This window comes from Meriones unguiculatus, chromosome 1 (genome assembly GCF_030254825.1).
Source record: "Meriones unguiculatus strain TT.TT164.6M chromosome 1, Bangor_MerUng_6.1, whole genome shotgun sequence".
NCBI lineage: Eukaryota > Metazoa > Chordata > Mammalia > Rodentia > Muridae > Meriones > Meriones unguiculatus.
In genome coordinates, this window is record NC_083349.1 from 23,514,319 (window position 1) to 23,531,923 (window position 17,605).

Consider the following 17,605-nt stretch of genomic DNA (forward strand, 5'->3'; position numbering starts at 1 on the left):
TGCCCTGAACGTTGTCATGAGTCCTTTCACAATGCCAAACTTGTCCTGGATGACCTTGGCCAGGGGTGTGAGCAGTTGGTGGTGCAGGAAGCATTGCTTTCAGTCTTGAGTGAGCTGCCACACTTCTCATGGTTCACACCCACCAAAACATGGGGGCATCGGCAGAAGGGGCAGAGATAACGATGCCATTCTTCAAGTGGGCTTCAGCCTTCTCGATGGTGATGAAAGCATCAGTAGAACCCACAACACACTTGGTACCAGTCTCATTCCATATGATGTCAGCGGGATTTCACTCCTGGAAGGTGGAGATGCCCTTTCCATTGATGACAAGTGCAGAAGAATTTTTTTAATGAATATTCACCCATATATTAGTAAAGTCTTAGTTACTCCTCAACCAGCAACTTTCCCACATAACCACACACTGAGACTATGATTTATTCACGAGCTTAAAGCATTGGAGTTGGACAGATCTCAACCCTTTAAGCTATTTCGCTCTCTCTCAGCTATGTGACCCACGCTACTTTCCAACAGGTCCTTCTTCCTGGGTGTGATCTGCTCCATCAGATCTTCCTACTCTGTCTTCTGTCCTTCTTCCTCTCTCTACCTGCCTCATGATCCCCTGATGCCAGGCCTGGGAACCTCCCTCTCTTCTGCCAAATCACAAGCTTCAGCATTCATTTTTTAATTAACCAATCAACTTTAAATGAGGTAGAGCAAGGCTTACACAACAAGACAGGTATATGTGAGAATGTGCTCATCTGGGTGGCAAGGAGACCTTGGGGGCCAGTAATTAGCATTAGAATACAGCACCAGACCAACCCCAGCAGACAGGTTTCCATCCTCAGCCTCAACTGTGCTTTCAGCTTACCAGGGGTAGAGTCATACTGGGGCACGTAGACCATGAGGTTGAATGAGGTCAGTGAGGAGGTCACTGATGGCAACAATCTCCACTGTTCCAGAGTTGAAGGAGGCTCTGGTAACCAGGCACCCATATGGCCAAATCCCTTCACTCTGCCCTTCACCATCATGTCTCAGGCATGAGGCTGGCACTGCACATGAAGATGTGGCTGTCTCTCAAACACAGAGGAGGAGAGAGCCCAGTACACCGTTTTATTGCAGTTTGCTTGTTTTGTTTTAATGTTTTTTTTTTTTTTTTTAGGTTTTGAGACAGGGTTTCTCTGTGTAGTCTTGGCTAACTTCAACTCAAGAGCTCTGCCTGCCTCTGCCTCCTGAATGCTGGGATTAAAGGTGTGTGCCACCACTGCCCAGGTTTATTCTTATTAGATAGATAGATAGATAGATAGATAGATAGATAGATAGATAGAGACTGATAAGTATTTTTGCCTGAATGGACAAATGTGTACCCTGTGCAAGTCTGGTACTGTGGAGTCCAGGAAAGAGCATCATATCCCTTGGTATTGGAGTTACAGCTAGTTGTGAGCTGCCATGTGGGTGCTAGGTCTTCTGCAAGAGCAGCCAGTGTTGTTAATCACGGAGCCAATTGTGTAGCTCCTTGTTTGGTTTTTGAGATAGTTTAGAGGTCAGAGGACAACTGGTGGAAGTTGCTGTGTCCTTGGCTTGAACTCAGGTCTTCAGGCTTGACAGCAAGTGCTGAGCCATCTCTGGTTCCTGAGTCCCTTATTTTGTAACCAACTTTCTTTGATCACAGTTTCATCTAATTATTTTGTGAGACTCTATCTCACAGACTTGCCTGAGATATTTTCTTCTCATTACACTAGGGCTGTAGGTTTGGGGGTGAGGACCACAGGGAAAACACCATTTTTATCCTTGACATCGTCCATGGCCACCTGGCTGGGAGAGCGCCGGTCAGGCTTTGCCACCTAAAGCTGCCCCTTTGTTCCTGTTTACTGTGCCTTTCTCCATAGAAGTCTGACAGGTTCCTTCCCTCCATAGCTGTCCCTTTGTCATTTAGGGGAGAGTAAGCTGCAGCTGTGATAGATGCTAAGTAGCCAGCCTGCCTAGAACACAGAGCCTATACTAAGATCTTCCTTATGTCTCTCCTTTTGACTCCTCAAAATACCCTATTCGCTTGGTGCTGTTGTCTCTATTTGAAAGATAAGAGCAGACTCTTCTAGCATTAACCACACCACAGCAGTAAGATCAAGTCACGAGAGATGCACATCAGGCCTGTCTGACCCTGGGCCTAACTGCCTAGTTGCAGAATACTCTAGTCATCCTAGTGGGCCCCTCTCTGGCCAGGCTACTTTTAGCACCAGCTCTGCAGTGGTTTTCCTCCCTGGCTTCAGTCCCCCTCAAACAGACCATTCCTGGCCCCCGCAGGGCATATGTCTAGTGCCCACAGGGGAAGTGGCCCAGACTTCCCAGCAAATAAACCTGCCCACGGATTTCCATATATACAGAGGCAACCGTTTCCTCTCCCCACAGCTGGGAAGGCCAGGACACCAAGCATCCCAGCCCACTTCTGATCCTCCTGGGGAAGGGGTCTAGGTCAGGTCCTTGCGGGAGGGAAACTTGCTTTGTGGTGGGACAGGACAGAAGTAGCACCAAACTGTTACAGCTTGCAGCCACACTCACAGACCTAGTCTGGATACATGGGATTCCATTTTCTGCGGTGCTGGGAACAGAACTCAGGGATTCACACAGGCAAGGCCAGCTGCTCTCTCACTGAGTCATGCCTGAGACCCCCATACATTGTTTGGTCTAATTCTTTTTGAGACTATGTGAGAGCTCACACAGCCAGGGTTAGCCTCCAATTGACTCACTTAAAGGACTGACTTTCCTGCCCTAGCTTCCCCAGTGCTGAGATTACAGACTTTTCCTTTCAGGTCCACAAGATACATTTACTAAAACTTACTTTGTTTGGGCTGGAGAGATGGCTCAGTGGTTAAGAGCACTGGTTGCTCTTCCAAAGGACCGGGGTTCAATTCCCAGCATCTGCATAGCAGCTCACTGTCTCTGTCTCCAAGATCTGATGCTCTCACACATATAATGTACATGAAATAAAAACAAGTTTAAAAAATTCACCTTATTTGGGCCAAGCATGCTGGCCCACACCATTAATCTCAGCACTTAGGAAGCTGTTCCAAGCTAGAGTTCCAGGCTAGCCTGTTCTACATAGTGAAACCTTGCTTAGAAAAAAAAAAAAAAAAAGAAGTACACCTACTTGTGAAAATCCAGTAATCTAGGGTTTAGGAAAGAACCCTTTGGCTTATCTCATCCTTCCCAGGCAGGAGCTCTGTCAGGTCCCTCCTCAGGGGTCCTTTTTCTAGACAACATGCTGGCATCACAGTTTCTTGGCTTTTCAAACATGGACATCCTGTTATCTACTGACTTCACACTGTGGAAGCAAAGACTTAGTGCCCTCATGTTGCTCCCTGTAACACACACTAGAATTTTTTTTCCAGTCCTCCTGATGGTTCCACCTTAATTTGGTGCAATAAATATTCACTGATTATTATTATTTCAGATTTATTTTATTTGCCCATGAATGTGGTGCGTGCGTGTGTGTGTGTGTATGTCTGTGTGTGTGTATATCTCTGTGTGTGTGTTTTGTGTAGACCAAAGAGGGCACTGGAATCTCCGGGACCAGCAATACAGGCAGTTGTGAGCTGCTGTGTGGATGCTGGGAACCAAATTCCTCCCTCCGCAAGATCATCAAGTGCTCATAACCACGCTGCATCCTTAGCTCCTGGAGACCCTAGTCTGGAAAACAGAAACATAAGATGTTCTCATTTTTCCCAGGGGATTTTTCATCCATCATCCTCAAAGCTGGGCAGCCCCAGGGAATCTTTCCAAGCTGTCACTCCAGAACAGTTTTCTGAAGCTCATCTGTGTCCCTTGGGGGAGATCTCTCTGGCCTTCCTTCTCTGGGCATCTCTACACCCTCCACTGGAAAGTAGTAGCTGCTTGCTTCATCCTCAGGGAAGTGACCTAAGTGGGTGTCGAGGGGAGATCTGCCTCTCATCGTGTCTGAGAGCCTCACTGGCTGGGTGAGTCTTGTAAGTGGACTGATTGCTTGTCCTGGAGCTGTGGTACCTCAGGGATGGTCAGTGGCAGGCACAGTGGGGATGGGGCAGAGAGGAGCCAGTGTCTGCCTTCCTGTCATACATGCTCCCTCACAGGCACTGAGGGAAGACTCCTCCTGGGAGGTCCAGTGCTGCCATCTGGTCTGCAGCCTGCTGGGCCCAGGCTCCTGGATCCTGAAAGCTTCTCCCTGGCACCCGTAGCCCTGCCATGGCCAGGCATAGCCAAGGTGAGCTGAGGACACGCCAGGCTTTGAGTGCCAGACTTCCTCAAGGCTTGCCAAGGGCAGGCACTTCCAAGGGCTGACCCTGTGGGGCACAGCATGTGGCCTGACCCAAGGCATGCCCAGGTGCCTGCAGCCAGGAGCTGTTACAACACTCGTTTCCCAGAGGTGGATGCTGAGGTTCAGGAAGCGTTCTTGCCCTTAGTAGCACATGGAGACTTCTCTGGGATTGGTGACTAAGAACCCTGGGCTCAGTAACTGCTCTGATGTTTTACATTTATTAACTCCGGGAACCCAGCATCCCTGTGAGAAGAGAGCTCTTACTTTTATTCAACAGACAAGGAAATTAAGGCACAGGGAGGTTGAATGACTTGCTTGATATCACTCAGCTAGCAAGGAGTGGAAACAGAATTCACCTTCTGTCTGTCCTGGTGTGTGTATCTGTGTGTGTGTTTGTGTGTCAGGGGTCAACCTTAAGCATTGTCCCTTAGGTACCATCCACCTTGTTTGTGTGTTTGTTTTGAGACAGGGTTTCCCTGTGTAATAGCCCCAGCTGTCCTGGATTCCCTTTATAGACCAGGATGGCCTTGAAGTGGTGAAGATCCACCTGCTTCTGTCTCCTGAGTGTTCTGATTAAAGGCATGTGCCACCACGCCTGGCTCCACCTTGTTTTTTTTTTTTTTTTTTTTTTGATACAGGTTTTGTTTTGAGACAGTATTTCACTGTGTAGACCAGGCTGGCTTCAAACTCACAGAGATCTGCCTGGCTCTGCCTCCCAAGTGCTGATATAGGTTTTCACACTGGGACCCACAGTTCATGAAGCTAGGCTGCTTGGCCAATGAGCTCCCAAGAGCCCACTGTTTCTGCCTCCCCAGTGCTGGGATTACAAGCATATGAAATTGCATCTGGATTTTTTTTTTTTCGAGACAGGGTTTCTCTGTGTAGCCTTGGCTGTCCTGGACTCGCTTTGTAGGCCAGGCTGGCCTCAAGCTCACAGAGATCTGCCTGCCTCTGCGTCCCCACGTGCTGGGATTACAGGAGTGTGCCACCACATATGCACCTGGATTGTTATGTGGTTGCTTAGGATTGAACTCAGGCCTTCGTGCCTGCAGTGCAAGCCTTTGACTGACTGAGCTAACCCCCCAGCCTCTGACTGTGGACATTTTATACATGCTGTTCTCTAGCATGATGATAAGGGCAAATCGGTTATGTGTGAAGGTTCTCTCTTGGGATAAAGCACCCCAAAGGATCAGCATGAGTTTGATCCTAGGAACCTAAGTAAAGATGGAAGGATAAAACCTACTTCACAAAATTGTTTGTAGAGGAATTTTAATTCAGAACATGGCTGTTCTGGCAAGAGAGTACATCCCAAGACCTCGTAGATCTGTGTGATCTGACATGCCTTTAATCCCAGGGGACAGCAGCAAGCAGATCTCTGAGTTCAAGACCAGCCTGGTATAGAGCAAGGTTCAGGCAAAGAAAAGCTTAGGTCCAGGCATAGTGGTTAATGCCAAACAATGAAGGTAAAGTTAGTTTGTAAAAGGAAGTACCCATGTTTAAAAGTGATGTTTGAGTGGCAGAAAAGGTGACAAATCAGAGAATGATTTGACAGAATAGGATATACTAAACTCTCTCGAGGAGAGGGGAAAGAAGCTACTTAATGGGCAGAGAGAGAGAGAAGGAGGAAGAGGCAGTTTTCCTGGGACAGTAATAGAGAGCTAGGTTTTAGAGAGAGAACTCAGGTGAAGACTGAATGAACCAGAAAATGAGAAGGAGCCAGGAGATTAGAGCAGATTGCTTGGGGCCAAACAGAGCAATTCAGAGGCTGAGAGAAGAGCCAGATTGAATAAGTTAGCTGGGAGAGAGCATGTGAGCCAGCCCAGAGCTCAGTAAGAACAAGAAAGGGTGAGCAGTAAATCTCAGAGGCTGAAAATGTTCCAAGTCTAGGTTAGATTGTAAGGCAACTAGAAGCTTCTAGGACTAGGCCTACATTAGCAGAGGAGGTAGGAAGCCTCCCAGACAACAATTGTAACGGGAATAAAAGTTCCTTTTACGGTTGTTCACTGAGAGCCACATGTAAGTCATGCCACTTGTTCAGTGAGAGAGGGAGAGAGAGAGAGAGAAAGGAGGGAGAGGGAAAATGTGGGAGTGGGGGAGGGAAGTGAGCTCAAAGGAGGAGAGTGATTCTCCCTCAGGTTAAGTGAGGAGGGACTGTAGCTTTGACACTCAGGCCCTGGCCTCCTCTGTGTGGGCATCCATTGTCTCCTTCAGAGTGCTGTTTGGACTTGGAGCATAAGCTGTGACCTGGGAGACTGCAGCACTGGCTGTCAGTCCCAGCTTGTCTCTGGCCTAGGTAGCCTTGCTCTCCTCATCTGTAAGATAAATGGCCTTGTCCATATCCGGCCCCGCCCCAGATATGCTGGGGACACAGTGTTTTCTGCACACCTCAATGCTTCGCCATTAACACAGCCATGAGGCCCCATTTCCCCAGCAGGGTTTCTTCCCCCAGCCTGCCCCCAGCCTTCTTCCTTGCCAGAAGCTGAAGATGATCCTCGGTCAAGCCCAGAGCTCAATCCTGGGCAGGAATCAGGCCTCCTGTGTCATCTCCATCCCCAGGTTGCCCTAATGAACACACATTCCATTTTGTAACCGAGCATCAGGCAGCTGTCTGCACTGCACAGCCATGCTGTGAACTATTTGAGGACAGAAGGAGCACAGATGAAGCTGTGTTGGATGGGAAACTTGCTCCCCAGAGCTGAGCAGGTAGAAATGAGGCTGCTTGAGGGTACAGCGAGTCCCAGACCCACCAGCTGTGAGCCAGAAGACCCAAGACCCCTGGACACGGGCGGAGTGGCTCTGCCCACAGAGGGCAGAGGATGGAGAGAAAATAAGGGGGTCCTGAAAGTCTGGGGGGGGGGTTAGAGCAAGATAGCCGGGCAGATGCTGTCTGAGGCTGAATGAGTGCCAAGCCCTGGCATGTGCCTATGCATTCCATGTTGACCTTCATACTGGGGCCCCTCTGACAGAGCCTTCCCTGATAGAGAGGTCCAGAATGTAGGTCCTCCATGAGGGAGCTAGCTAATTGGCTAGGAGCTACCCCCAACCCCAACCAACAAGTGATGTCACCCGAGCTCTTTTTGGTCAGATTTTCCCAGCCTGACTGTGGTTCTGGTCCACAGTGTGGTCTGGATGCCCCTCCCTGTCACTTCATCAAGTCTGGCAAGTCCTTCGATGGATGGGGATACAGGCTTTAAGTGCAGGAGGGTGTAGGCAGCCATCACAGAGTGTGGCTCGAGGCTGTCCTTCTGCCTGTACAACCAATGGAAGGGAAAGGATGGGCAAGGTGTGAAACAGGCACATGGGAGGCAGGGGGAGCAGGGAAATACAGGCAGCAAACAAAGGCAGAGCCTGAGCCAGGGGCATTGCTGTGTCTGACCCTTTGCAGCGGCTTGTGCTTCCAAATCTGTTCTCTCACACTTGTCCGTGCTGACCCACGAGCAATGCGTGTTTCCTGAGCACCTATGGTGCAGTCAGAGAAGGGGCATCCACACAAGTGCAAGGAGAGGCAGCCTTGCCCTCCTTGAGTTTTCCTCAGGACAGGCTGTGGCTGTGCCTCCTATTCTCTAGTCAGTGATTCAGGGTGATAATGTTGCTGTCCTGCTGGGTGGTCCCCACTCCAGCTGAAACCCTCCAAGCACATGAGATTCCCATGTCTTCTGTCACAAGTGACCCCAAATGAGAAACCTGAGAAGCTGACTCACAGCCCTGGAGGCCAGGCCAAGAAGGTCAAAGGTCAGGTGTGTTAACACTCTCCTGTATCCCCAGCATCTGGTAGCTAGAGGTTGGGGGATCAAAAGTACAAAGCCAGCCTTGGCTTTATGGTGAGTTTGAGGCTAGCCTTGGCTACAAGGGACCTTGCTTCAAAATAAACCAATAGAGCTGACAAGATTGCTCAGTGGGGGAAAGCACTTGCTCTGTGTCCTTGGTGACCCGAGGTCTGTCCCCAGGTCACAGAGTTAAAAAGGACTCTGGAAGCTGTCGTCTGACCTTCACATGTCCACTGTGTCACAAATAAAAATGTCATGATTCTTAACGTTTCTAATCTGTTCCCGCAGTCTAGCTTCCAGGCCAAGTTCCCAGTCGCTGCAAGGGACCATCACTGCCTGTCCAGGACCTGTTTTGTGCTTGAGCAGGCCTGCCCGTTTCTGAGCTCTGAGAAAACAAGGAGCCTATCACTGTGTCTCCTGGACTCACTCAGTTCCTCAGTGGAGCCTGTACCAAGAAGACAGGCCGGAAGCTGAAGAACTCAGAGGACCCACCAGAAGGCCTGACACCTTTCTGAGAGCTCAGACCCTCTCCCCTGGTGGCTCAAGAACAGCCCTTTGCCCTCTCAGAGTGAGGCCTTGGACTCTGGGCGGGACTTGTCTCACAGGAGTTTGGAGAGGCTCAGAGCTTTTGTATTAGTCACTAGGTAAATAGTTTCCTTCGGATCAGTGGCTTTATTGTTGGGTTCAACCCCAGTGTCAGGCATTTTGTGTGTGTAGGCAGATGGTCTCTTTGCCCCTCTGGGCCTCAGTTTCCCTCTGTCACACAGGGAAGGGAGACTTCCTTGCTTCCTTCATCAGGATACCAGGAAATCCAAAGACAGCAGCATGCACATTTGGGCTTCTTAAGCAGACAGTCAGTCCTATCTGCAGCAGGGCGTGGCTGAGGAAAGGGCTCCATTGCACCTGTTCAGAAGAGGACTCCAGCACACGGTCCTAACCTTTGGAGGCTCACAGTCTGTAAGCGAGACCCAACTCTTGGCTTGTCACTAGCAGCTGACCAGAAAGCCAGGTGGAGCTTGGTCCCGTGACCAGGCCAGATTCAAGAAATTCTCAACTGTTGTTTGGCTTCACTGAACTCTGTCCTGAAAGTGGGTGGCTGGTCTGTGTGGGGTCGAGGTGTCAAGGTTGACACGTTCATAGACCTTCTCCTCAGGCCTATTGAGGTCTTTGCTAAGAGTTAGCTGCCAGAGCCAAGAATGGCAGCCACGCGGGGCCTTGTATGATTTGCTGACAGAGGCTTCCTTGAGTCACAAGACAGAACAGGTCAGAGTCTAGAACTACATGAAGAGGCAGATGAGGAGACACAGGAGTCCAGCCGCTGGAGCGAGAACAGTCACAGCAGCTCTAGCTGTTGGCATCCAACGAGGTCTCTGAGGGTGCTGGTGGATTCAGGGTCATGCTGGGGAAGCTGGCCATGAAGCTCCTCCACCTCCTCCTCACCTGCTGGAAGACCAAAGCAGGGAAGTAAAGGTGGTGGGCTTCCAGTGCTGTTCCGCTCTCAGCCACCAGGTGGGAGTAGAGCCATGAAAGAGAAGCCAAGCTCCTGGGGGCGGGGAGACCCTTCCCGCTGGGGGGCAGGGCAAGGAGGGGCGGGGGAATCCGGTCTCCTTCCCTGGTAAGAGGTACAGACCATAACTTGCCACAACTTACGATGACCAATGTCCCGGCCTCCTGTTCTAGCCCTTCCAACACAGTACCACATTAATCATCTTGATATGGTCACGAATGGCTGGCATGGCAGTGTGTCCCCGTGTTCCCAGAACTCAGGACACAGGACCAAGTGTTCCAGGCCACCCTGGATTAGTTACATCGTGAAACCCTATCTCAAAAGCACACAGCTCTGAGCATGTTGCGCTCTGGCCCCTTTCGCCCTCCCTCCTCCAGCCTTCATTGACTCCCCAGTGCCCCAGCTGCTTTCAGTTGAATGCATCCAATCCCTGGGTGTTTTGCTTGGCTCTCCTCAGGTCAGCTGTGCTCTTAACACTTTGCTGCCCGAACCCCCCTCCCCCGGGGCTGGCAGGCCCCCTATTTGAGCTGCATTTGTGAGCCTGATTCAGTGAAAATATAAAAAGGTGAGGCCAAGCGCAGTGCCGCAGGTCGTAAATCTCAGTGTCACGGGCTATGGTCAGGAGGATCTCTGTGAGTTTGAGGCCAGTCTGGTTGATACAGCTAGTTCCTCTCTCAAAACTTTAAATAAATAAATAAATAAATAAATAAATAAATAAATAAATAAATAAATAAATGTAGAGAATGACAGAGGAAGATTGCTGACGTCAACTTCTGGTCTACATACACACACACGCACACACACACACACACATAACCCTTCACTCACATGTATACACAAATATACTGCACAGAGCCACAAAGAAAAGAAAATGATCCATATGACTGGGTGTGCTGGCCCACGCCTTTGATCCCAGCACTTGGAAGGCAGAGACAAGTGGATCTCTTGTGAGGTTGAAGCCAGCCTGGACTACAAAGTGAGTCTACAGCCAGGACTCTGTTACACTGTCTTGTAAAACCAAAAAAGGAAAAGAAAAAAAAAAAAAAAGAAACGAAAAAATATCCATAGTAAATATTATCTCACTATACCAGGCTTACTGTTTTGTTTTAGACGGGCTCTTATGTAGCCCAGACAGATCTCAAAATTGCTGTAGCAGAGGATGATCTTGAACTCCTAACCCCCACCCCCCTTCACTTCAGAATTCTTGGATTACAAATATGGGTCACCATGTTCTGTGTATATAGTTCTGGGGCTGGGACACAGATCCTTGTGCATGCCAGGCAAGCACTGTACCAACTGAGCTACATCCTCAGCCTGGAGGAGGGGGAGGAAGAAGACAAACAGGACATCTCCAGGGGCAGTATCAGGAGGACTGAATTTTCCAGCCTTAGCTTTGTCCTCAATACTCTAGCACAGCACATGCTTAAGAGCCCGAGCTCTGGGGACCACTGTCTTCTAAGTGAACTGCAGTTTCATTGCTGGAAGCACTAGGACCTTGAGTTACACCCCAGAGCGACAAAGAACTCAGGTTAGAGTCAGGCAGGCATGGTGGCACATGCCTTTAACCCCAGCTCTCAGGGGTCAAGGGCAGGCTGTTCTGCAAAGTGAGTTTCAGGACAGGGCTGTTACACAGAAAAATCCTGTCTCAGAAAACAAAACAAACAAACAAAAAACAAACAAAGAACAAGTCAGGGGCTGAGCAGTGAATGACTTTAATCCCAGCACTTGGGAGGCAGAGGCAGGAGGATCTCCTTGAGTTTGGGGCCAGCCTGGTCTACAGAGTGAGTTCCAGGATAGCCAAAGCAACACAGAGAAACCCTGTCTCAAAACAAACAAACAAAACCCTTCAGGCCATTGTGTGAACTGACTGGGGTGTATTGGTTCTTGGACACTGCAAATGTTGAAAGTGAGTTGATGGCATTCTTTCTTGTGTGAACTTTTTCCTTTTTTTTTTTTTTTTTTTTGTTTCTTTGTTTCTTTCAAAGATTTATTTCTGATTTATACAATATTCTGCCTGCATGTGTGCCTGTACACCAGAAGAGGGCACCCGATCTCATTATAGATGGTTATGAGCCACCATATAGCTGGGAACTGAACTCAGGACCTTTGGAAGAGCAGATGGTGCTCTTAACCTGAGCCATCTCTCCAGTGCCAAACCTTTCTTTTGTAAGCTTCTTCATTTATAAAATGAGTTGTATGGAAACAAAACAAAACAAAACATGGTACCATGCACGTGGAGTGAGGCCCCCACAGCAGAATGTGACTGGGGAGAGGTGGTCTGGGCCAGCAATTTCCCCACAATCATATAATTTGAAGATTAAGGGATCCCATGCATCTGAACCAACGTCAGCCCCCACTCTTTGGGCATTTTCATTATCAATGAAAATTTCTGGGGCTAGAAATCTGGCTCAGACCCTGGGAGGCACAAGGTAGAAGGAGAGAAACTGTTCCTCAAAGTTGTTCTCTGATCTCTACACTTACACGACAGCTGTCACACACACACACACACACACAAACACACACACACACACACGCACATGCACATGCACACACACACACACAAACATGAGAGAGAGGGAATGTTTTGTTTTGTTTTTTTTCTGCCCAAGAGAGGGTTTCTCTGCGCTGTTTTGACTGTCCTGGACTTGCTCTGTAGACCAGGCTGGGTTCAAACTGCTGGGATTACAGGCGTGCATCACCATTCCCGGCTGTGAGGGAATATAAATTTTTTTAATCTACATTTGTAATTTTAAAATATATGTGTACAAGTGTTTTGCCTACATGTATATATGTGTGCCACATGCATGCCTGATACCCAAGGAGGCCAGAAGAGTTGTCCTTTGACCTTTACACACATGCTGTGGCAACCCCACCGGATACATAAACTCATAATAAAATTAAAAATACAGTGGGGCACGGTGGCTCACACCTGTAATCCCAGCACTCAGGGAGGCAGAGGCGGGTGGATCTCTGAGTTTGAGTCTAGCCTGGTCTACAAAGCAAGTCCAGGACAGATAAGGCTACACAGAAAAAAAACAAAAACCTGTCTTTAAAAAAAACATTAAAAATACTAAAATAATTTAAACCTTTATAATCTCACTAAGTTGCCCAGGCTGGTCTTTAACTTCTAGAGTCAAATGACACACACACACACACACACACACACACACACACACATATATATATATATATAATTATTATTTTTGCCTGGGACTACAGGTGCCACCACATCTGGCTCATCATCACAATTTACAGACCAGGAAGTAGAAGCTTACAGAGACTAACATCTGGCTAGAGCAGAGCTGGTCAGTAGTACCCTGGTCAGGCTGCCATTGAAGCTGTTGCTATGGTGATCTGCAGCGCCTCCTCTATCTGGAGAGAAGCCCTGCATTTGGCTCTTGGCTTACCTCTCTCCTCTCCCTGGGCCTGACCTATTCATACCCTTTCTTCCCTCAGCTTTGGAGCCTTCCCTGGGTGATGTAACTCTTAGTATCTGCCAGTCTCAGCAGGAACCTAGGGAAACTTTGATGGGGCTGTGGAGATGCCTTAGCGGGTGTCTTAGTCCGTGTTCTATTGCTGTGAAGAGACCATGACCAAAGCAACTCTACGTAGCTTTGGCTGGCCTGAGACTTGCTATGTAAAGACCAACCTGGCCTCAAACTTACAGAGCGCCTGGCCTCCTGTTTCCACCTCCTGAGTGCTAGCATTACAGGCCTGACCACCACGCCTGGTTTATGAGGGGCTGGGGAATGACCCTTGGGCTCTATGTAAACATTTTACCAACTGAGCTACGTGCCCAACTTCTGTCCTGAAACAAGCTCTTCCACTCACTGGAGGTGGGAGAAAATACAAGAAAATACCTGCTTTCTCCACTGCCTCCACAGGCTTCATCTTCCCAGCTCTGGCTCACATTCCTCACAATATTTGAAAGGTTATTTTATTTTATTTTATTTCATGTACATGAGGATTTTTGCTGGCATGTGTGTATGTGCACCACATGTGTGCTTGGTGCCTGCTTGAGGCTACAAGGGGAAGTCAGTCCCTTGGAACTAGAGTTATGGATGGTTGTGAGCCACCAGGTAGGTGCTGGAAAGTAAACCAGAGTCCTCTGAAAGAGCAGCAATTGCTCCTACCAGCAAAGCCATCTCCCTAGCCCCTTATCTTCCCATACTGAAGGATGTTTGTTACCTGTTGCCACAAGACAAGTAGCCCTGGGGAAGGAATGTGGACTTTGTAGGAGACATTAATGGCCTCTCTCCTTTTTTTTTTTTTTTTTTTTTTTAAAGACAGTGGCTGGGTGTAATGGCATATGTCTTTTATCCCAGCCCCTAGGGAGGCAGAGGCAGGTGGATCACTGTGAGTTCAAGGACTCCCTGCTCTAAAAAGTGAATCCAGGATAGTCAAGTTGACTAAGAGAAACCAAACCAAACCATAGACAGAGTCTCAGAGCCCTGTTTGGCCTGGAATTTACTATGTAGTCCAGGCTGGCCTTAAACTCACAAAGATCCATCTGCCTCTGTCTCACTAATGTTGAGACTCAATTCCTGTGCTGCCATGCTTCCCTCTCTCTTTTAGTTTTTACTGGTTCTGGAGCTAATGCCTCTATGGATATCATCAGAACCTCCAGAGAGTTTAAATGAAATTCAGTGGCTTAAAACAGTATTAGCAGCTTAAGACAGCACACAGTTATTATCTCTTTGTTCTCCTGTGTGTGTGTGGGGGGATGGGAGTGGTTTAGGCCTCTCAAGGGCTCCCACCAAGGCCTGCAATCTCTCTCAGGTGGCCCAGCTGGAGGAAGGGATGTGCATGTGGCAAGCACATCACACCAAGGAGCTGTTTACACAACTCTGCTCTTCATAGACTGTTGTTAGGCCAAGGGCCTCAGTTTCTTGTTGGCTCCTTGATCCTGTTCAGAGAGCCACTCAGAACACAGCAGCTCAATTCAGTCAGAGTAAGCCTGTGGGTGAGGGCTGGAGCTCAGGAGCAGGACAGGAGCCAGCCTCTGGGGTGTGGCGTTGGAGGTAGCACTCATCACTTGCTTCTTAGAAGCAAGTTGCTAGGTCTAGCCTGCTCTCAGGGGAGATGGGGTGTGTGTACATGGAGGCTAAGATGTATAATTATTTTTAATTTTTATTATTTCAAAATACATATACAACATATTTTGAGCATCCTTTTCACCTCTCTCAGCTCCTCCCTACCCATTCAACTTCATTTTCTTTCCCTTGAAACAACAACAAACAAGACAAAAACTGACAATCAAAACAGAGAAAAATACTTTCCTCAGATTGGTCTGTGAGGGTTTTCTCGCTTAATGACTGATGTGGGAGGACACAGCCATCTGTGTGTGGGGTCACCGCAGGACAGGTAGTCAGGACTGTATCAAAAGGCAGGCTGAGTGAGTTATGAGGATCCAGGCAGTTAGCAGCATTCCTTCATTGTCTCTGCTTGAGTGCCTGCCCTGACTTCCCTTCATGAAGGATTGTGATCAGGATGTGTGTCAAATAAACTGTTTCTATCAGAGTTGCTTTCTGGTCATGTGTTTACCACAGCAAAGGAAAGCAAACCAGGACAGAGGTGAACATCAGGAGTCTGGGGTCACTGGACACTCACTGGGTTCACTCTTGAGTCCATGGCAGAGGCTTAGCATTTTAAAGCCATGGCCCTGCTTAACTCTAGGGCCTTGTTCTTTTTTGTTGCCTAGGCTGGTCTGGAACTAACTGTGTAGCCTCAGTTGACTTCACTTACACAGATCCTCCTGTAACCTTTCTTGCAGGAAAGGAGACAATTCTAGAGAGATGCTTGTGCTATTAGCTTATTGAGATAACAGACTCTTAGCCAGGTGTGTGTGGGGGGGGGGGTGGCTAGCGTGCCTTTAATCCCAACCTTGGGAGGCAGAGACAAACTGTGAGTTTGAGGCCAGCATGGTCTAGGGAGTAAGTTCCAGGACAGCCAGGGCTACACACAGAGAAACCCTGTCAAAAAAAAAAAAAGAAAAGAAAGAAAGAGAGAGAGAGAGAGAGAGAGAGAGAGAGAGAGAGAGAGAGAGAATGAAGGAAAGAAAGAAAGAAAGAAAGAAAGAAAGAAAGAGAAACAGCAGACCCCAAACCGTTTCATTTCCCCAGGAATATCATGCTGGGTGGAAGGAAAGCCTGAAGCCCAGATGCTAGCCAGAGGAGCTGCTTCCCAGGAACAGACTTCCCATAGCTGTGACCGGACCACACTAGGCTCAGCCTCCTAAGGCCTAGGATTACAGATGTGAGCCACCATCCCAGCTGGGGGTCTAGTTTCCCTAGTCAAACCACTGGTCTACATTCTTGGTTTTTAGTGCGCACATGGCAGCTGGAATAGTTCCAGGATCAACACCACCTTATCACTTGGTGACAAGTGCCGTTACCCACCAGGCCTTCCCACAGGCCCTCCACCTTATTGGGCCAATGGAAGTGAACAGCAAACAGTCACAGTTACTGAAAAACTACAGTAAAAGCTCCCAGAGCCAAGAACACGCCTTGCTGAGACACGATGGGCTGATGTGGGTTTTCCTGCCTCTCGAGGTTTCCCTCATCTGGGTGCCCAAACTCCTTCTGTTAACAGGCACAAGCGCATAACCAATGTGAGCCCAGTGCAGGACAGGTCTGTGCAGAGGCCTGACAAGCTATTTGTACACCCAGGTCCCAGGCACTCCTTATCTTATGGGAGATCTTGGAAGGACCTTGTTCAAAGCCCTTCTAGCTTTAAGGCTTTTAAGATATCCTTAAGATGCAAATGTCAAAACAGAAGCCCTTTGTTTGACATCTGAAGTTTTAGACTTTTTGCCCTCCTTCTGGCTTGTATGCTGTCTTATTTTTTCAGTTTCTAGATTTCCTTTCATCTTAGCATTCTAAGCCCTCTATTGATGGTTTTCTTTTTGTTTTGTTTTTTTTTTTTTTCGTTTCCAACATACATTTAATTTGCTAGTTCCCTTTTCCCTGAACAATTCTTCAAGAACACATGTATAATATCCCACTGTTTCAGGGATATGGTCTTACTTCCTCTCTGAGGATTTTAAAGATGTGGTTTTTCTTCTCCCTGCATAGTCTACTACCTTTAAAATTACTGTTTTTTCCTGCTACTCTCTTTTCATCTCTATCTTTGAATTAACCAGCCCAATGATGTTGATTTGCTTGTGTGTTTTAGGAGTGGGGATTCAAAAGATGCCTGAGTCCAGAGTGCATGGGACTCTGTTTTGTCTTATAGTAGGTGGCCAGGATAGGCTGTCTGTGGGGTCTTACATCCAGAAACCTTCCCCTCTCTTAATGGTGTTCTAGGAATGGTGGATAGGAAGAGAGAACCCAGAGTTGCTTATCCCCAACTTCCAACCACATTTTTGCAAGATCCAGTCCCTCCTCTCTGCCTTATGTCCCACCCCAGCTCAGACTCCTGTTTTTCCTCTCCAGACAGTGACTTCTGTTCTCCTTGGGGTTGGTTGTGCCTTAGGGCTCTGTTCTCCTTAGGAGAATGTGGTTGTCTCACTGCTGCTATTCAGCTTTCACTCCACCCATTGATTCAATACATCTCGTCTTCCCAGGACAGGAGTCTAACATGGAGTCTGGTGTGGAGGTGGGGATATAATCAGCCTTTGGGGCTTAGGTCTATTAACCTGACCTGTGTTCTGGCTTTCCTGGTTAAGTTACTTTGTCATCTCTCCTGTTATCGCTGTCCTTAGGTGTGCTCTAACTCTGATAAGATCTGCTAGTTATGGTGCCTAAAAACTCAGTACTCAGGAGGGGGAGGGTGGAGAGGGGGATCTATTCTTGGACTGCATAGTAAGACTTTGTCTAAAAAAATAAAGTCTATTTCCTGAAGGTATGGTGAGACTTCTGGATGGAGAAACATTGGAGTGTATAACTCAACCCCAACAGCAATCATGCAAGAGGGAAGGGAGGGTGTTCCAAATGGGGACCATCTAGAGGGAAAGGAGATGGTGATTAAAGCATAGAGCAGAGAGGCAGGTGGGCTGTATGTACAGGATCTAGGGAGTGGAGGATGGTGGAGACAAGCTGGAAA

General features: G+C 48.2%; 1 protein-coding gene across 1 annotated transcript in view; it reads right to left on the reverse strand.

Annotated features, from left to right (window-relative positions):
* LOC110544115 (uncharacterized) overlaps positions 1 to 286 on the reverse strand; it is a gene marked incomplete at its 5' end in the record, with an annotated part of 34,555 nt that extends 34,269 nt beyond the window's left edge. The window contains 3 exon segments of the mRNA XM_060365149.1: positions 3 to 71; positions 74 to 145; positions 148 to 286. Of these exon segments, the coding sequence (XP_060221132.1) occupies positions 3 to 71; positions 74 to 145; positions 148 to 286 (280 nt within the window).
* Positions 287 to 17,605: the final 17,319 nt, after the last annotated feature.